This window comes from Gopherus flavomarginatus, chromosome 2 (assembly GCF_025201925.1).
Source record: "Gopherus flavomarginatus isolate rGopFla2 chromosome 2, rGopFla2.mat.asm, whole genome shotgun sequence".
NCBI classification, from domain to species: domain Eukaryota; kingdom Metazoa; phylum Chordata; order Testudines; family Testudinidae; genus Gopherus; species Gopherus flavomarginatus.
In genome coordinates this window covers 293,167,157-293,183,195 of record NC_066618.1, presented here as the reverse complement: position 1 = coordinate 293,183,195, position 16,039 = coordinate 293,167,157, and the positions used below count along the sequence as shown (strand labels likewise).

General features: G+C 47.1%; 1 protein-coding gene across 4 annotated transcripts in view; it reads left to right on the top strand.

Annotated features, from left to right (window-relative positions):
• Positions 1-16,039, top strand: part of LOC127045073 (serine/threonine-protein phosphatase 6 regulatory ankyrin repeat subunit B-like) — a 90,336-nt gene that overhangs the window by 51,140 nt on the left and 23,157 nt on the right. For all 4 annotated transcript variants that reach the window (XM_050940502.1, XM_050940504.1, XM_050940503.1 and 1 more), the window contains 2 exons: positions 3,343-3,543; positions 6,484-6,582. In XM_050940502.1, coding sequence (XP_050796459.1) covers positions 3,343-3,543; positions 6,484-6,582 — 300 coding nt within the window. The remainder of the gene's footprint in view (positions 1-3,342; positions 3,544-6,483; positions 6,583-16,039) is intronic.

The following is a 16,039-nucleotide window of genomic DNA, read 5'->3' as shown; positions in this document are numbered from 1 at the left end:
ATGAATTTATCTAATTCTTTTTTCAATCCAGCTATACTGTTTGCCTTCACTACATGCCTTGGCAACAAGTTCCACAGGTTGGCTGTGCATTGTGTGAAGAAGTACTTCCTTTTGTTTTAAACCTGCTACTTATTTTCATCAGGTGACCCCTGGTTCTTGTGTTATGTGAAGGGATAAATAACACTTCCTTATTCACTTTCTCCACACCAGTCACGATTTTATAGACCTCTATCATATCCCTCCTCAGTCATCTCTTTTCCAAGTTGAAAAATCCCCGTCTTTTTCATTTCTACTAGTACGGAAGCTGTTTCTTACCCCTCATCATTTTTCATGCCTTTCTCTGTACTTTTTCCAGTTCTAATATATGTATATTTGAGACAGGGTAACCAGAACTGCACGCAGTATTCAAGGTGGGGGCAAACTATGGATTTCTATAGTGGCAGCATTATATTTTCTCTATTATCTATCCATTTCCTAATGGTACCTAACATTGTTAGGTATCAGAGGAGTAGCCGTGTTAGTCTGGATCTGTAAAAGCAGCCACAGGATTGTTTGCTGCTTTAACATTTTTAGCTTTTTTGACTGCTGCTGAAGCACACTAAGCAGGTGTTTTCAGAGAACTATCCACAATGATTCCAAATTCTCTTTCTTGAGTGGTAACAGCTAATTCAGACCCCATCATTGTGTTTGTATACATGGGATTATGTTTTCCAATGTGCATTATTTTGCATTTACCAACATCGAATTTCATCTGCCATTCTGTTGCCCAGGCACCCAGTTTTGTGAGATCCTTTTGTAAATCTTTACAGTCAGCGTTGGACTTAACTATCTTGGGTAATTTTCTGTCATCTGCAAATTTTGCCACCTCACTGTTTGCTCCTTTTTCCAGATCATTTATGAATACTTTGAACAGTACAGATCCTTGGGGAACAATGCTATTTCTCTCTCTCCTTTTGTTTCCTGTCTTTTAACCAGTTACTGATCCATGAGAGGACCTTCCCTCTTATCCCACGACTGTTTCCTTTTAAGCTTTTTATCTGATTTGGCTACTCTCTTCATGTCTTGCCACTTTGGAGACAGATTTTTTTCCAAAGTTGGAGCAGTAGTTCTGAGTTGTCTTCCCATCAAGAGCTGTGCTGGACTATATTCAGTAGTTGCTATTGATGATGATCTGTAAGTCAGAAAAGCAAGGAATGGATCTTCCTGCTGTAGGAATGTTTTGGCTGTCTGTACTACTCTCTCAGTCTCTTCTTTGCTTGTGAGTAATGTGGGCGGCTAGTAACAGGACCAAAATCATATTTCATTGGGAACAATTTATGTTCTGCTGCAGTGAATTGTGGTCCATTGTCTGTCACTAGTTGTTCTGGAATACCGAAATGAGCAGAAGTGAACCTCATTTTCTCAATAACTCCGCAACATGTTATGTCTTCCAACTACATTATTTCTACATACCTGGGAAAATTGTCCTCAACTGCTGGGTAATGATGTCTTCTGAATTCACATACATCGGCAGCTAGTCTCTTCCAAGGTCTCCCTGGTTAGGGGTGTTATTATTAAAGGTTTCATGTGTTGTGTTTCATCTGTTAGTTATGCATTGTTTACATGAAGATACTTTATTCTTTATTCTTGCTGATGTCCAGCCAGTCCTTTTACCGAGCGTAAAGTAACTGGAGGAGCATGGTGGTATCTCTGAGGTCAAATACACATAGCTCATTGGCTTGTTCATAACCCCCACTGCCTTAGAACTCCCTTTTCCCAAGAAGCCTTTCCAGAGTAGCCCACCCAGGGGAGCAATCTAAATCCCGTACCAGTCATGAAATAAACTTTTTTCCAATACAATGAACAAGAAACATGTGAAGCAAATACCATAGACGATTTGCTCTGCCTGGAAAAACTATGTGGCCATCTTTCCGGCCACTGTCTCCTCTACCCCTTACCAGCTAGCTGTGCTTTCAGACTAATTAGTTTGTAAGCTCCTTGGGGCAGAGACATGGTCTATAACACATGGGATACCTATGATGCCATATACATATATAGGGATTGTTATTCTGCAGGCAAATCTCTGTTTGGTTTCGTACTGTTCTGGCCAGAGAGGGTATTAAAACTCTTTCTTGGTGCAGTAAAGCTACTACAATACTTTCATATCCTGCAGACACCACACAGTGACCACACAAACACTGACACCTGGATAGTGGGGACTAGAACCCATATCCTGCCGCTCCAGAAGCATAGGCTTCTAGCATTTGATCTAAAAGAAAGCTCCTTCAGCTGCTAGTAGTAGTAAGTTCTATGTACTCTGTGGAGTCCAGCCATTGGAGGGCAGTATCTACCTAAGGGCTTGTCTACATTACCGTCTGGATCAACGGGCAGCGATCAATCCAGCGGGGGTCAATTTGTCGCATCTAGTGCAGACGTGATAAATCGATTGCCGAGCACTCTCCCATCAACTCTGGTACTCCACCAGGCCGAGAGGCACAGGCGGAGTCGACGGGAAAGTGTCAGCCAACGACTTACCACAATGAAGACACCATGGTAAGTAGATCTAAGTACGTCGACTTCAGCTACGTTATTCACGTAACTGAGGTTGCGTAACTTAGATCGATTCCCACCCCCACCCCTTTGTAGACCAAGCCTTAGATACTTACATGATTCCCATCGCTTTCATATCTGAGCACATCACAACTCCCTCTGAAGTAGGGCACTGCTATTATCCCCATTTTACAGGTAGGGAACTGAGATGCAAAGGGTATGTCTACACTGCAAAACAAACCCATAGGAGCAAGACTCTCAATCTGGATCAACTGACTCACTCTTAGGACTCACACTGTTGGGCTAAAAGTAGCAATGGAGATGATCCAGCCCAGGCTTTGAGACCCTTCCCCTTGCTGGGTTTCAGCCTGAGCTCAAATCTCTGCACTGCTATTTTTAGCTCTATAGCATAAACCCAAGTCAGCTGATCCAGGCTCTGAGACTCATTGCTGTGTAGATGTATCCAAAGAAAGTAAATAACTTGCCCAAGGTCACACAGGAAGTTTTTGGTAGAGTAGGATCTTGAACCAAGGTCTTCCGAGTACTATCTAGCACCCTAACCACTAGACTATTCTTCTTCTTATCATTTATGCCTTTACATAGACACACACAACACTTGCTTGACTGCTTTGACTATGGCCAAAAATAGTCACACAGCAATGGTTTCGTGGCAGAGTATTTATAGTGTCCGGAGCACACAGGAAGGCCCTGCTAGTGGGAAGTTATTAAAATCTATGGTTCCAGCAGCTCATCTCTCTGATTTTCTGATTCCCTGTGTAACCGCAGCAGCTAGCTTTGTGGCTTTGTTTGCAGCACGGAAAAGCAGCTTTGCACCTGGCCGCAGAGAACGGCCATGACCAGATTGCAGACGTCCTGCTGTGGCACAAGGCCTTCGTCAATGCCAAGAGCAAGTTGGGCCTGACACCTCTTCACCTCAGCGCTCAGAACGGCTACAACCATTTAGTCAAGCTCCTCGTGGAGACTCACCTGGCCAGCATTGATGCTATGACCCTGGTAAGGAGTGGCTTATAGGCATAACCAAACTGCATGTGGGTAGGAGTTTGGCTACTAAGGTGGCTTTCTGAGTGGAGACGACTGCCAAGTGAAATGTCACACAGTGAGCAGCCTTCAGAGTCGGAGGGATTGGACCAGTACGCAGATAATGTTTAGGCTGTATCAGATTAGGTTGTATTAGATTGTAGCTACTTATGCTCACCATTACCGACTCACTGTTCACCCTGTCCTCTGCTCCTTTATTTGGTTTATTCCGTTGTGTCATGCCATGTGCATAGACTTTTAAGCAATTTTGGGACACGGAGCATCTCTTTGATATGTGCATACAGCACCTAGCACCACGGGACACCGATCTCTGATGGAGGCCTCTAGGTGTCACCATACTATACTATTAATAAATAACAATAGTGGCAAAGAAAGCTGTAAGGGACCAGCTTTCTAGGCCCAAACTCTGTAACTGGCTGAAACCAAACAAAAAACTGCCAGATGTCAGGGCAATTTTAAAAGAAAAAGACAAATTTGTAAGCAGTAGAAACCCAAAGGGCTGCTAATGCTGATTCAGAAACAGACATTATCAGTCTGACCCAAACAGGTTTTGGGTGCAGGTGCACGGATGGACATGAAACCCTTTTGTAAGACTTACATAGTAAGGACAAAAGTAAACCCACTCAAGAACCTCTGAGGGATTCCATTAAAAGCTATCCTCACAGGGCTTCAGTTAGATACTAACGGCCCAAATGCTCGCCTTCTGCCCTTTGCCGACCCTACTTCAATCACAGCTTACATCTCATTAGGAATATTTGTTCAAGTTTTCAGCTAGTAAATAAATGGCTCGGTTGCGCACGCCCAGCAGTGAGAAGGCACAGAGCTACATAAATATGGCAAAAAGGGCCTTGATTGTACCATCAGCCAAGCCTGCTTCCTTCCCAAGGCCAACCACTGGGGTTCTTGGGATAAGTTTAGAACTTCAGTAATGTGAACCTCTGTCAAGGCTCCTCGAGGGCAGGGGCAGTTACCAAAATAAGGGCTGCGAAGCTAGCGGCTGTTAGGAACAAATGTATCAGCTATATACACACACAGACACACACACATACCCCCTTGGTAAAAGGGACAGAGTGGTGTAAAGGGCCCCTAAAAGTCTCCTATCTGGCTGGGGGAGCAGTCCCCTGGTGCAGGCACTGTGGAAGACCGTTGTAAGGCTGCCTTCCGAGGAGGATCCCCCACTCGCAAACCCTATCATAGGAGATGTGCAAGCAGGGCCGACTTTAGGAAGTGCGGGGCCCAATTCGAACAGATGACTAAAAAAAAACACATGTAAAAAATCACATGGGGCTTGTACTCACTGGGCCGTGCTCCGAGTCTTCGGCGACGGGTCCTTCACTTGCTCCAGGTCTTCTTCGGCAGCACTGAAGGAGCCACTGCCGAAATGCAGCCAAAGATCCGGAGCGAGCGAAGGACCCACAGCCGAAGTGCCACTGAAGACCCGGAAAGCCGCCTGGTAAATAAAAATTAAAAAGGTGCCTCTAGCCAGGAAAGGGATTTGCACTGGGTGCAGGGCCCTCTTAGGCGCGGGGCCTGATTCGAGGGAATTGGTGAAATAGGCCTAAAGCCGGCCCTGTGTGCAAGAGGCAGGTCTGGGAGCCGGAGGGATGTGTCAAGGGTGGTCCCACAGTACACAGTGCTGAGGAGACTCTAGGCAATGCAATGGCCCAGTGTCAGCTGGGGAAATGGCTTAGACTGGCTCCCATGGCTGTTGTGCTGGGAGTCTCTCTATTCCTTGCAGCAGCCCAGGGTATGGAGATGGCTTAAAGTCACAGGAGACCTTCCTCCCCCTGGGCTGTGAGTTCTGAGCTGTGCCTCTGAGAAGCTCAACACAGAATCGTATCCACAGTACAAGACAGTGTGTGGGGACTCTCCAGGATACTTCACTTAAAGCGTCCCAAGTGGATGAGATGTCATCAGGGTGGAGAATGGCCTTCTCGGTTGCTTGGGCTTTGTCTGGACCAGGACAGAAGGTGCTAACATGTTGGAAACAAGTCAAGGCCCCCTGCCTTTAACACATGCTAAACTGGTTGAGTTAAAGCCACGGACACTCTGGGATTTCATCAGCACTGGCCTTCGGGAAAATGGCACCCTGGGTGAACTTGTATTTTGGCATCCTGGGCCCCACTGCTTCCCCAGGCTCCCCACCCAGCCCCGCAGCCCCTCTGATCCCACAGCTTCCCTGGGCTTCCCGCCCCCACCCCCCAATGCCCCTGATCCCTGCTGCCTCTCCCCCCATTGAGATCAAATTCAAGCTCCCTTCTGCAGCTTCACACCCTAGGCCTGCCTCCCTCCTGGCTTCTTGACTGTGGCACCCCCCGACCATGGAGCTATAGGTGGATGCCCGTGTCACCAACCCATAAGGCCAACCCTGGCTTGAATCTGACTTGGTTAGCATGTGTTAAAGGCAGGGGGCCTTGAATACACCAGGTTCTTCAAAGGTGTTTATTAGCACATGCTAACATCCCTCCGTTAAATCCTAGACCTCGTCTTCACTGGGGAAAGAGGTATTGTTAGCCACCATGAGGTAACGAACACAAGGTAAATCCTAGTGGAGACAAGGCAGTGCGTAGCTTTCACATGTGTTAGCAGGTTGAGGTACAAACCCTAGGCTCCTCCACAGCCTTCACCTCAGTCTGCTAACGGGTGGAAACTACAAACTGTCTCACCTTCAGTAGGACCTTACCGTGTGTCAGCTAACACGTGGTAAGAAAAAGCCTCTTTCCCTAGTGAAGACACACCCGCAGGCTTTAAAAGGCCAAAAGCAGTCTCTGCCCCAGACCAGGCATCCACGTGCACTCGGATACCTACAGGACTGCCCTCTCTCCTGATCTCGTGTTGCCTCCTTGGGGGAAGCTGGCATTTGCTGAAGCGTGTTTGGCTTTTCTTCTCGGGCAGACCAAGCGAACCCCTCTGCACCTCGCTGCACTGACCGGCCAGCTGGACGTGTGCACCAGCCTTCTGAGCATGAGCGCGGACGTCAACGCCACCGACATGGTAAGTCTCTCTCTGCTCTCCCCCGCAGCGAGGCACAGCAGCCTGCACCGGGAATCATGTTTCACGAGCTCTGCTGAAACAAGCACATATCTCGGAGCAAAACATCCTGCAGTTCAGAAGGTCCCGCTGCTGCCGCCAAAGACAAAATAGTTTCCTTTCTTCTTGAGCTCCTCAGGCTCTTTCTGTCTGCGTCTCGTTACCCACGAGCCTTCTCTCTCCATCGCTGTTTGATTGCTGTTTTCCTTTGCTGATGCCGTTAAGGTAGGGGGACCCCCATGCCATGGTGGTTGGGTGCCTGATGCCCCTTCTCCAGTTACTGATATTCCATCAGCAGGATGCCAGCTCCAAAGCTCCTAGCCCCAGGGCCTAGAAATCTTTTAACTCCCCCAGATCATTACACCTTGCTCTCGTATCACCTGCGCCTTCCAAGGATTTACAGGCGTTGAGTTGAGGTGATATTATCCTCATTTGAAGGCAATGAGATGAGGCAGGTAGCAAGTTGTCTAAGGACTGGGATTATAGGCCATGTCTCCTGAATCTCCGCTCTGTGCCATAGTCATTAGATTGTCCTTCCTCCCCAAACGAAGCCTCACCACTGAGCACTGTGTACTGCCAGCCAGCTGGCCCCTACGTAGTGTATAAAGAGCAGGGCATCCCATTGGTTGTAATTTTCAGGAACCCTGCTCCCCTGCTCTATTTCTAATCTATTGCTGAATTGAATCTGATCAGCCGCTTGCAACTGGTCCCTGTCAGATGGCAATAAAACCCCATGAGTCACTGTGCCACAAGAGCCACCTTCTGACTCCTCGGGGGGAGGAGGGGTGTTGGACTTGGTTCTGCCACTGACTCTTTTTGTGACCATGGGCTTAACCGCTCTGTGCCTCAGTTTCCCCATCTGTAAACTGGGGTCAGGGGTCATTCAAAGGACTCTTATGGGGCTTAATTCATTGGAGTGTGTGAGCTCCTTCAATGGAAGATGAGCTAGAGGTGCCACAGCTTGTTATTGAATTGGGAGGAATGCTCACCCGCCCCACATCTGTGTCAGACGTCACTTTTCATCGCTCACTGCTCTGCTTTGTGTCCCATGCTGCTTTTTCCCTGCGTACAGATATTTTATTGCAAACATTCTGTGCTGGCTTTTACGACCGGATACTTCACTTGCTGGCCTCTTTCCACTGCTGATTCCTGTGTCATTCTTACTATTAGTTCTTCTGCTAAAAATAACAATCAGGAGCATGCTGGAGGAGCAGGAATGGTCAGGAACACCATGTGGAAAATGAGGGGAAAATAAAACGTAAAAGACAAAGGCGACCAATCGGTATAAGTTGCTGTTATTAATAGTGCCTTAGCTTAAGAGCATGTTCAATTGTTAATTTATCTTTTAAAAAGAGATTTTCTGTCCTTCACAGAGATCCTCTTAGCATAGGGAAGTTGGGGGATTATTTGGGAGCTGATTCTAGTTCTCTGATTCAGTGTGCCTGCCCTGGCATGAGTTAGAGCAGACTAGGGGCTGCACTGGCTTACACTAACGACATAAAGTCCTTAAGGGATCACTTGCTAGCTGAGAAGGGGGGAATGGCATAGTGCTCTGCCCTGCCCTGACCTGACATGCCCACTTTGTCCTTCAGTATAATCTGTTTGCTGGGGGAGGCGGGTGATACTGCAGTGGAGCTGGTTCCACCAACTGAGACCTCCCTCTCCTGATCGAGGAATTCTGGCCATAATTGTTGTATCAACCAGGCAAGGTAAAAACAAACTTCAACAGGACTCTATTTTTAAAGTGGAAACCTCTTTACCAAGCTGCTGCTGCACTCTCTGTAACTCTCACTCTGCCTCAACTCCTCCCCTCTCCTTCCTGTTTCTTGTCCTTTCAGACTCCCAACAGCCAGTGCTCCTAGTTCTAATAATTTCAAGCAACATCGAAACACCACATTCCCTCCTCTCTTAAGAAAATCTCCCAATTAAAATAAACATTGTTGTTCTAACCACAGGAGCAAATAGGAAATGAGACACTATACTGTTGGCAGAAATATTACACTAAAAACACTGTAGATACGACATGACATAGTCTCTAGTCCAGACAGGTGGTCGTCTGGGTCTGACAGGCTGTCTCTCAAGCCCTGGTTCCAATGCAGTGTCTTGTTGTGTTGATACTATGGTGAAGTCATCCAATGCAGACTGGGGTTGGCATAATCTCCTCTTGGTGCATAGGCAGGTGCAAGAAAAGAAGCATTCCATACTCGCCCATCAGAAAGTCAATAGGTGTAAGGTCCCTTCTTCTCTATGATTTAAGAGGAGCTAAGAATTGATGGTCCTCTTTGTGCAGAGGTGAAGGTAAGCGGGTACGGAGGACCGGTAAGAAAAGGAGACTGACTGAGGGAGGGAGAGAGAAGCCTGCTCCCTGCATAAGAATAGTTTAAACTCAGCTGTTCCCTGATGGTTCAGCCCCCAGGGCTAGGTTTCTGGCATCCTTGTTAATTTCACTCACAGTAGCTGGGGGGAGGGAGTCGAGGGGAGGGTGTGTTTGACCATGGCAGAGACAGTCCTTTTCCGCCCCCGGGGATGAGGGGATCTCTCCAATACTAATATACACAACAAATACAAGCATTTGGCTGCACAGCTTAAATTCAGAGTTAATAAAAGCAGGTGGAAGGAGAAAACTCACTGTCGCATTGGTTTCTCATCTCCTTCCTCCCCCTCCTCTAGCCAGGCTGCAGACAAGGCTCTGCATTCCTCCCCATTTCCCCTCCCCCTCCAGCAGAGGTTTTCCTCTAGGCTCTAGCTTGCAGTAGGGAGACTGGCTGAGATGCCTGCTGCTGCTGCCTGCAAAAGAATAGTTTAAACTCAGCTGTTCCCTGTGCAGTTCAGTGCCCAGAGTTAGGAGCCGTTTCTGGCATCCTTGTTAATTTCAATCCCAGTTGTTGTTGGGTGTGTGTGACTATGGCAGGGGTAGTTCTTTTCTGCCCCCGGGATGAGGGGATCTCCTAAACACAATCAAAATCAGGAACCATTTCCAAGTTCAAATCGATCCCATTCCCTCCCCAGCAGAGGATCATGGTTGTGATGTCCACACTGCTTGCAGATCCTCTTTGAAATGTTACTGTTTAAAAAAAAATAATAATAACATGAAGAACATGGTGGAAAGATGTGTCATGATGATTAGGGTTTATTTTGGGCAAAGCAATTTTGCTAAAGCAACTAAAGATTCACAGGGAAAGCAAATAGCCTCCATAGACAAAACCACAAAGGAATTGGAGGGGAAAACAGAATATTCAGGGAAATTATTGTGCCTCCTTTGAAAGAAATAGTAGTTTTCATTCCAATCCACCCTCTTTATATATTGATTTAAACACCTGAAATGTCCTTAGGACATTGGGTGCAATCTCAGATCTCTTTTTGTTTTGTCCTGCCTGCAGAGTGCAGAGGCTGAAATTGACAAAACTTTCTCTAAATATCTTGTATATTTCATGAAGGCTATTCCAGTTGTCCTTCATTCACCCTTGACTTTCCCTTCCTTTCCTCCTCCCTCCCTCTCCCCTCCTCCCCAGCTCCCTCTCTGACTGGCTGGCTGTGGTTTTTGCCTTGGTTACTTACTCCTTGGCAGACCCAGCCCAGCGGCACCTGCTGGCTCTCTGCAGGCAGCAGCCCACAGGGGCCGGTTGCTGGGGTCGCTGCTGATCGGTGGCAGGCTGCAGCTGCATTGTTTGTGACATATTCATACACATATGCATACATACAGTCAGAGGTGAAAGTAAGCCGGTCCAGTCCAGTATGGCGTACCAGCAGCGGGCAGCCCTGAGCCCTTTAAATCCCAGCCGCGGCTCAGAGCCCTTTGAATCCCAGCCACGGCTCTGGCAGCCAGGCTGGGGCCAGGATTTAAAGAGCCCCAGGCTTCCCTCAGTGGCAGGAGCTCTGGGTCCTTTAAATCCCTGCCCCAGCCCCACAAAGCTCGGGGTTCCCCCTGGTGGCCAGAGCCCTGGGCCCTTTAATTTGCCCCTGAGCCCCAGGGGGCTCCCAGTCACCTCTGCAGCTGGGAGCCCCTGGCTGATTTAAAGGCTCTAGGTCTCCCAGCCATAGCTAGTTCCCCAGGACCTTTAAATCTTGGGAGGCCACGCCTCTTCCAGATAAGGCCACGCCCCCCTCAGGACTCCGGCTGTACCGATAAGTCCTGTAAGTTACTTTCACCTCTGCCTTTGTGTAAAATTCCAGGTTTTCGTATTCTAACGAAGGAACCACTCTCAAACTTTGGTTCCTTAGCACCCTGCCGCTTGTCCGTGAAAGCCTTATACTTTGCTTGGTTCTGTTCAACTGTTTTTCTCACATCATCCTCAGTTGGGGCCTCAAGTCATGCCTTTAACAATCCAGCAGTGTTCAGTTTAGTATTCATCTGTTCCCCATGCAGTAACTCTGCGGGTGATCTTTGTGTTGTGGCATGTTGTGTAGCCTGATACGCTTGCAAGAAATCAGTAGTGAAGGGTATCCACAATTGCACAACCAGTTTAGCCATTTGCAAACTCTCTGTGTTGTTCTCCATGAAGTTGTGTGAGGACAGCCTCAAGTTCATAATCAGAAGCATCAGTAGTCACAACTGTGGGCAATGCAGGACTGAATAGTGCAAGTACTGGACTACGTACAATCAAGTCTTTCACCTTTTCAAAACTAGCTTGTGCATCCAATGACAGAAGCATAATTGGGAATGCATTTTGCATACCAGGAGGTAAGACCCAAGAAGGAACATAAGGTTTGCAAATCTGTTGAAGGAGGAGCATTTGAAATTGCCAGGAGATGATCTGGATCAGGTTTTAGTCCAGCCTGTGAAATTGTATGTCTCAGAAAGGAGAGTTCAGTTTGTCTAAATTTGCATTTGGACCTATTGAGCTTGAGGCCTGCTTTGCTGATGCAGTTTAGTACAGACTGCAGGTTATTGTCATGTTCCTCAGTAGTATTTCAAACATGATAATATCATCCAAATAGCACTGAACTCCACATTGATTCTTCAGAATCAACGACATCATTTTTTGGAAGGCACTTGGGGCTGATGCGAGACTGTATGGAACACGTTTAAAACGAAATGGTCCCTCATGTGTAATAAATTCTGTGAGGTCTCTGCTATCTTCATGCAGTATAATCTGGTGGTATGCGCTTTGCAAATCAAGAGTAAAAAATGTCTTTTCTCCACAGATTTTGGCAAATACTTCTTTTAAACATCCCAAGCAAAGTGACTTCCTCTGTTCTCCTTTAATACTATTCCATACACTAATGCAGCTGTCTCTCAAATTTTCTCCTGCTTATGTGGCCAAAAATTTCTCTTGCTTAATTTAATGGAAAGCCCAGATATTTCATTTCTATCATGTCTCTTCTGGTAACCAACGGAGTGAATACATAATCATACCACCTGAAAGAGCTCATTGTCAATAGCCCCTGCACCAGAAAAGAGGGAAATTTCCTAATAAAACAAATTGAAAAGCAACAAGGCTGACTGTAAAGCAAAAGTGGGTTTTAGGCCATGGGACTGACAAGAAATTATTTACATGATCAAATGCGACTAAAGAGGTCTCTGAATTACTGTAGTAGCTATGCCCTGTCTCCATGCTGATTTGAAGCACAACACTCACAATATCTGGACGGGTCTTGGCTTTGAACTGTATTTGTACATAGACTTGGTTTTAAAGGATGCTACGCAACCCAACCAACTCTGTCCTATTTGTTCTTGCCTTTTTTTGCACATGTGACATCATGGTTTGGGGTGGGAGGGATCACTCAGTTGTTTGAGCATTGGCTTGCTAAACTCAGCATTATGAGTTCAATCCTTGAAGGGGCAACTTAGGGATCTGGGGTAAAATCAGTACTTGGTCCTGCTAGTGGAGGCAGGAGGCTGGACTCAATGACCTTTTGGGGTCCCTTTCAGTTCTGAGATAGGTATATCTCCATATATTCTATGTGAGGAAGAGGACAGCTGTCAATCACAATAGCTTTATTTAGCTCCCTTAAGTCCACACAAAGGCAAATGCCTCTCCCCTTCTTCTGTGTCACTGCTATAGGTGAAACCCATTCCGAGGAGTTAATCTCTTCAATAATGTCCTTTTGAACAAGTTTTCTAAGTTCCTCTGAAACAGCTTCCCTGGCTGAAAATGGTAAGCGCCGTAATTTCTGTCATAGAGGCATCATATTATTCTGCATTTTAACTTCATGGAGAAACCCATAAGCACAGCCGAGTTTCTCCTCAACCTGGTGTTGGGTCCCAGCTGAAACGGGTGTGTGTACCGCAAGAGTGCTTTGCTGAGGAAGATCAATTCGTCCATTAACTACCCTGAGATTTAAAGCAGCCAATAAATCTCTGCCAAGGATAGGAGTGCCTTTGTGGACAATGTAGAACTCTGCAGTTACGCAGCAATCACCAAAAATAACTCTTGCTGGCAGGCAGCCATGTACTGGAATATGGTTTTTCAAATAGCACACCAACTGAAGTTTGGGTTCAGTAAGAGGCACATCTTTAAAGTAATGCAAATAGATGGAATCAGGTAGTATAGATACTGCTGAGCCAGTGTCCAACATTAGCTTAACAGAGTGTGATTTGCCTGAGGGTATGGCAAAAACATTTACAGTGCACTTTATCTGTTCTGCAATATGTGCAGTAGTAGTTTTGTCCACGCTTAGCACAGTAACATCTGGAATTGTAGCTGCATGCCCCTATTGATTGAACTGGCTACTGCGACATACTTTAGCAAAATGCCCAATCTTTTTGCAATGATGGCACTGAGCTACTTTTGCTGGACATCCTGTGTAGCTTGCAAGGTGTTGTGGGGATCCACAGCGAAAGCATGCTTGTACTGTATTTTGAATTTGCTGATTCAGTGGCTTTTCCTTAGTTTTCCTCCTGCAATTGTTTGTCTGCAGCGATAGTGAACTTTTTTGCAAAGGAGTCACAGCCTGGACTGTGTCTCCTGTATCCCTGCTCATTATTTTGGCTTCAGTTGTAGCTGACACAATCTGAATAGCAATGGTTATTGCTTTTTGTAGTGTAAGTTGTGGTTCTAGAAGTAAGCGTTCTCTTACACGAAGCATGGTTGTTTTCTCAATGAGCTGGTCTCTAATCATCTCATCTGCCGTATTCCCAAAGTCACAAGTTACAATCAGACTCCTCAGGGAAGCAATATACTGCATTATAGTCTCCCCTGGTTTCTGCTCATGCTGGTGAAATCTGTAGTGATTAGCTACTACATTCATTTTTGGCACAAAAAAGTTCTTTAATGCAGTGAGTGCAGTCTCATATTTATCATCTGCAAGGGGAAAAGTGTAAAATATACACTGCCTTTCTGCTCCAAGGCAGTGGATTAGCAGAACACGCTTTATTACTTCAGAAATCTCTGTAGCACTGATTGGAAGCAGATAAGTCTCAAACATATGGATCCAGGCAGTAAAAGCAATTGGAGGCTCACCGGGGCTTTGCAGAAAGGGTGCAGGTGGGTTCAGAAGCAGAAGATCCATCCTCATCGCCAAAATGTTGCATCAACTAGGCAAGGTACTAACAAACTTCAACAGGACTTTCTTTTTAAAGTGAAAACCTCTTTACCAAGCTGCTGCTGCACCCTCTGTAACTCTCACTCTGCCTCCTCAACTCCCCTCCCCTCCTTCCTGTTTCCTGTCCTTTCAGGCTCCAAACAGCCAATGCTCCCAGTTCTAATAATTACAAGCAACATCTAAACACCACTAGAATTTGGAGAATGTGACCAGAAGAGGCTGGCTGGAGAGCCCTGAAGACTCAACTCCTGCGTATTGACGCAGGACTGGTACAGCAGGGTTAGCCAGCATGCACACTGCCCCATACCACTATGCCTTGAGTGTAACCTGGAGGAACTTCCCCCACTGGGGAGAGGTTACATTGCTCTCCGTGGCCCATTTAGTCCTTGAAGCCTCTGCGGAGCCCCTCAACAAAAAGGTCAGTCAGCGCTAATCATATAGGAATGGTAACTGCTGATCCACCGCTATTGCTGAGATCCTGAAGGCCCCCACTGTGAAGCAGAAATAATCTGGTTCATGTACATGGAACGTCCACCAACGTCCTGTTTAACTGAACGCAGTGGAAACAAACAGCGGGCAGTTTCCTTGCTCTGAAATCCCCCAGCCTGACTCTCCAGCAAGCTCTGTGCCCAACAAGCTCTACCTCTGCGTCCTCTCAGGGCCCCACTAACAGTTGCTTCTCTTGGCTTTCTGCCTCCCATAAAAACAGCCTGCAGCTGTTACCGTCCCAGATCCGGAGCCATTTTAAAACTAGAGTTTTATTAAATTTAGTATCCAAAAACAAACACGCACAGTTCGAAGAATCCCCAGTGCGGCTGAGTCCTTCTGGAGCACACCAAAAGTTCTGCTGCTGTCATCTAGGCAGGCCCCTTTGACCTCTTCAGCTGACCTTTGGTCCTTAAAGGGACAGGGCGCAGGTGCATCAAACCCTGACATGCCCTTATGAGTGCTTACACAACCAATATCCTAGCCCCAGCATTTGCAACCAAAGGAAACCCCTCAATCCACTCAGCACAGCATCACTGTGCACCATAACAATGCCGTGCTGTGCCATGTCCCTGTGTGTTGACGCGAAGTCAGAGGAGGCAGACATCCCATTTTAAGGAAGCAGCAGCCCCTGTGCTTAAAGTCAGCGGGAGGGGAGATCACAAGGGGTCACAGAACCAGCAATCAGTATATATTTAAGTCGACCTGGAACACCGAGGGGTGCACATTAGGCACCGTTTTACCAAACTTGCTGCTCCCAGATCACGACAGAGCCCCATGCGCACACACTTTCTTCAGACCTCTTTAAGCTCTGGAAGACTCAGTTATTCCCATTAAAATCTAGATCTAAACTTACCCAATGTTCTGGGCTATGCAGTACCCGGCCCATCTCCAGTAACATCAGGTAAGATTCGATGCAAGGTTGGGAATAGATGCTCTGGCAAGGCTCATTAGCACTCTGTTAGCCATCATCCTGCTTGGTAAATAGCAGAAGCTGACGCATAGCCTGCAGTCTGTTTAGTGAAGATGCACTGATTGTAGAAACTCACATAGGTACTGCTACGGCCTGTTATACCTGTGGCAGTGCAGGCTTCCTTCTGCGCCTTGCATGCGCACACCCGGCCACCGATGTCCCTTGCCCCTGTACCTCTCAGCTCCCATTGGCTCCCATTGGCCAGGGTTCCTGGCCAATGGGAGTGCAGAGCCAGTGCTCGGGACGGGGCAATGCGAGAAGCCCTGATGCCCCCCCTGCCTAGGGTCTGGACCTGCTGGCCACTTCCAGGACGCAGCGTGGAGCCAGGGCAGGTAGGGACTAGCCTGCCTTAGCCCTGCAGCACCGCCGACTGGACTGTTAATGGCCCATTCGGCAGTGTGGACTGGAACCGCCAGGGTCTCTTTTCAACCGATGTTCCAGTCGAAAACCAGACACCTGGTCACCCAGCTTCTGAGA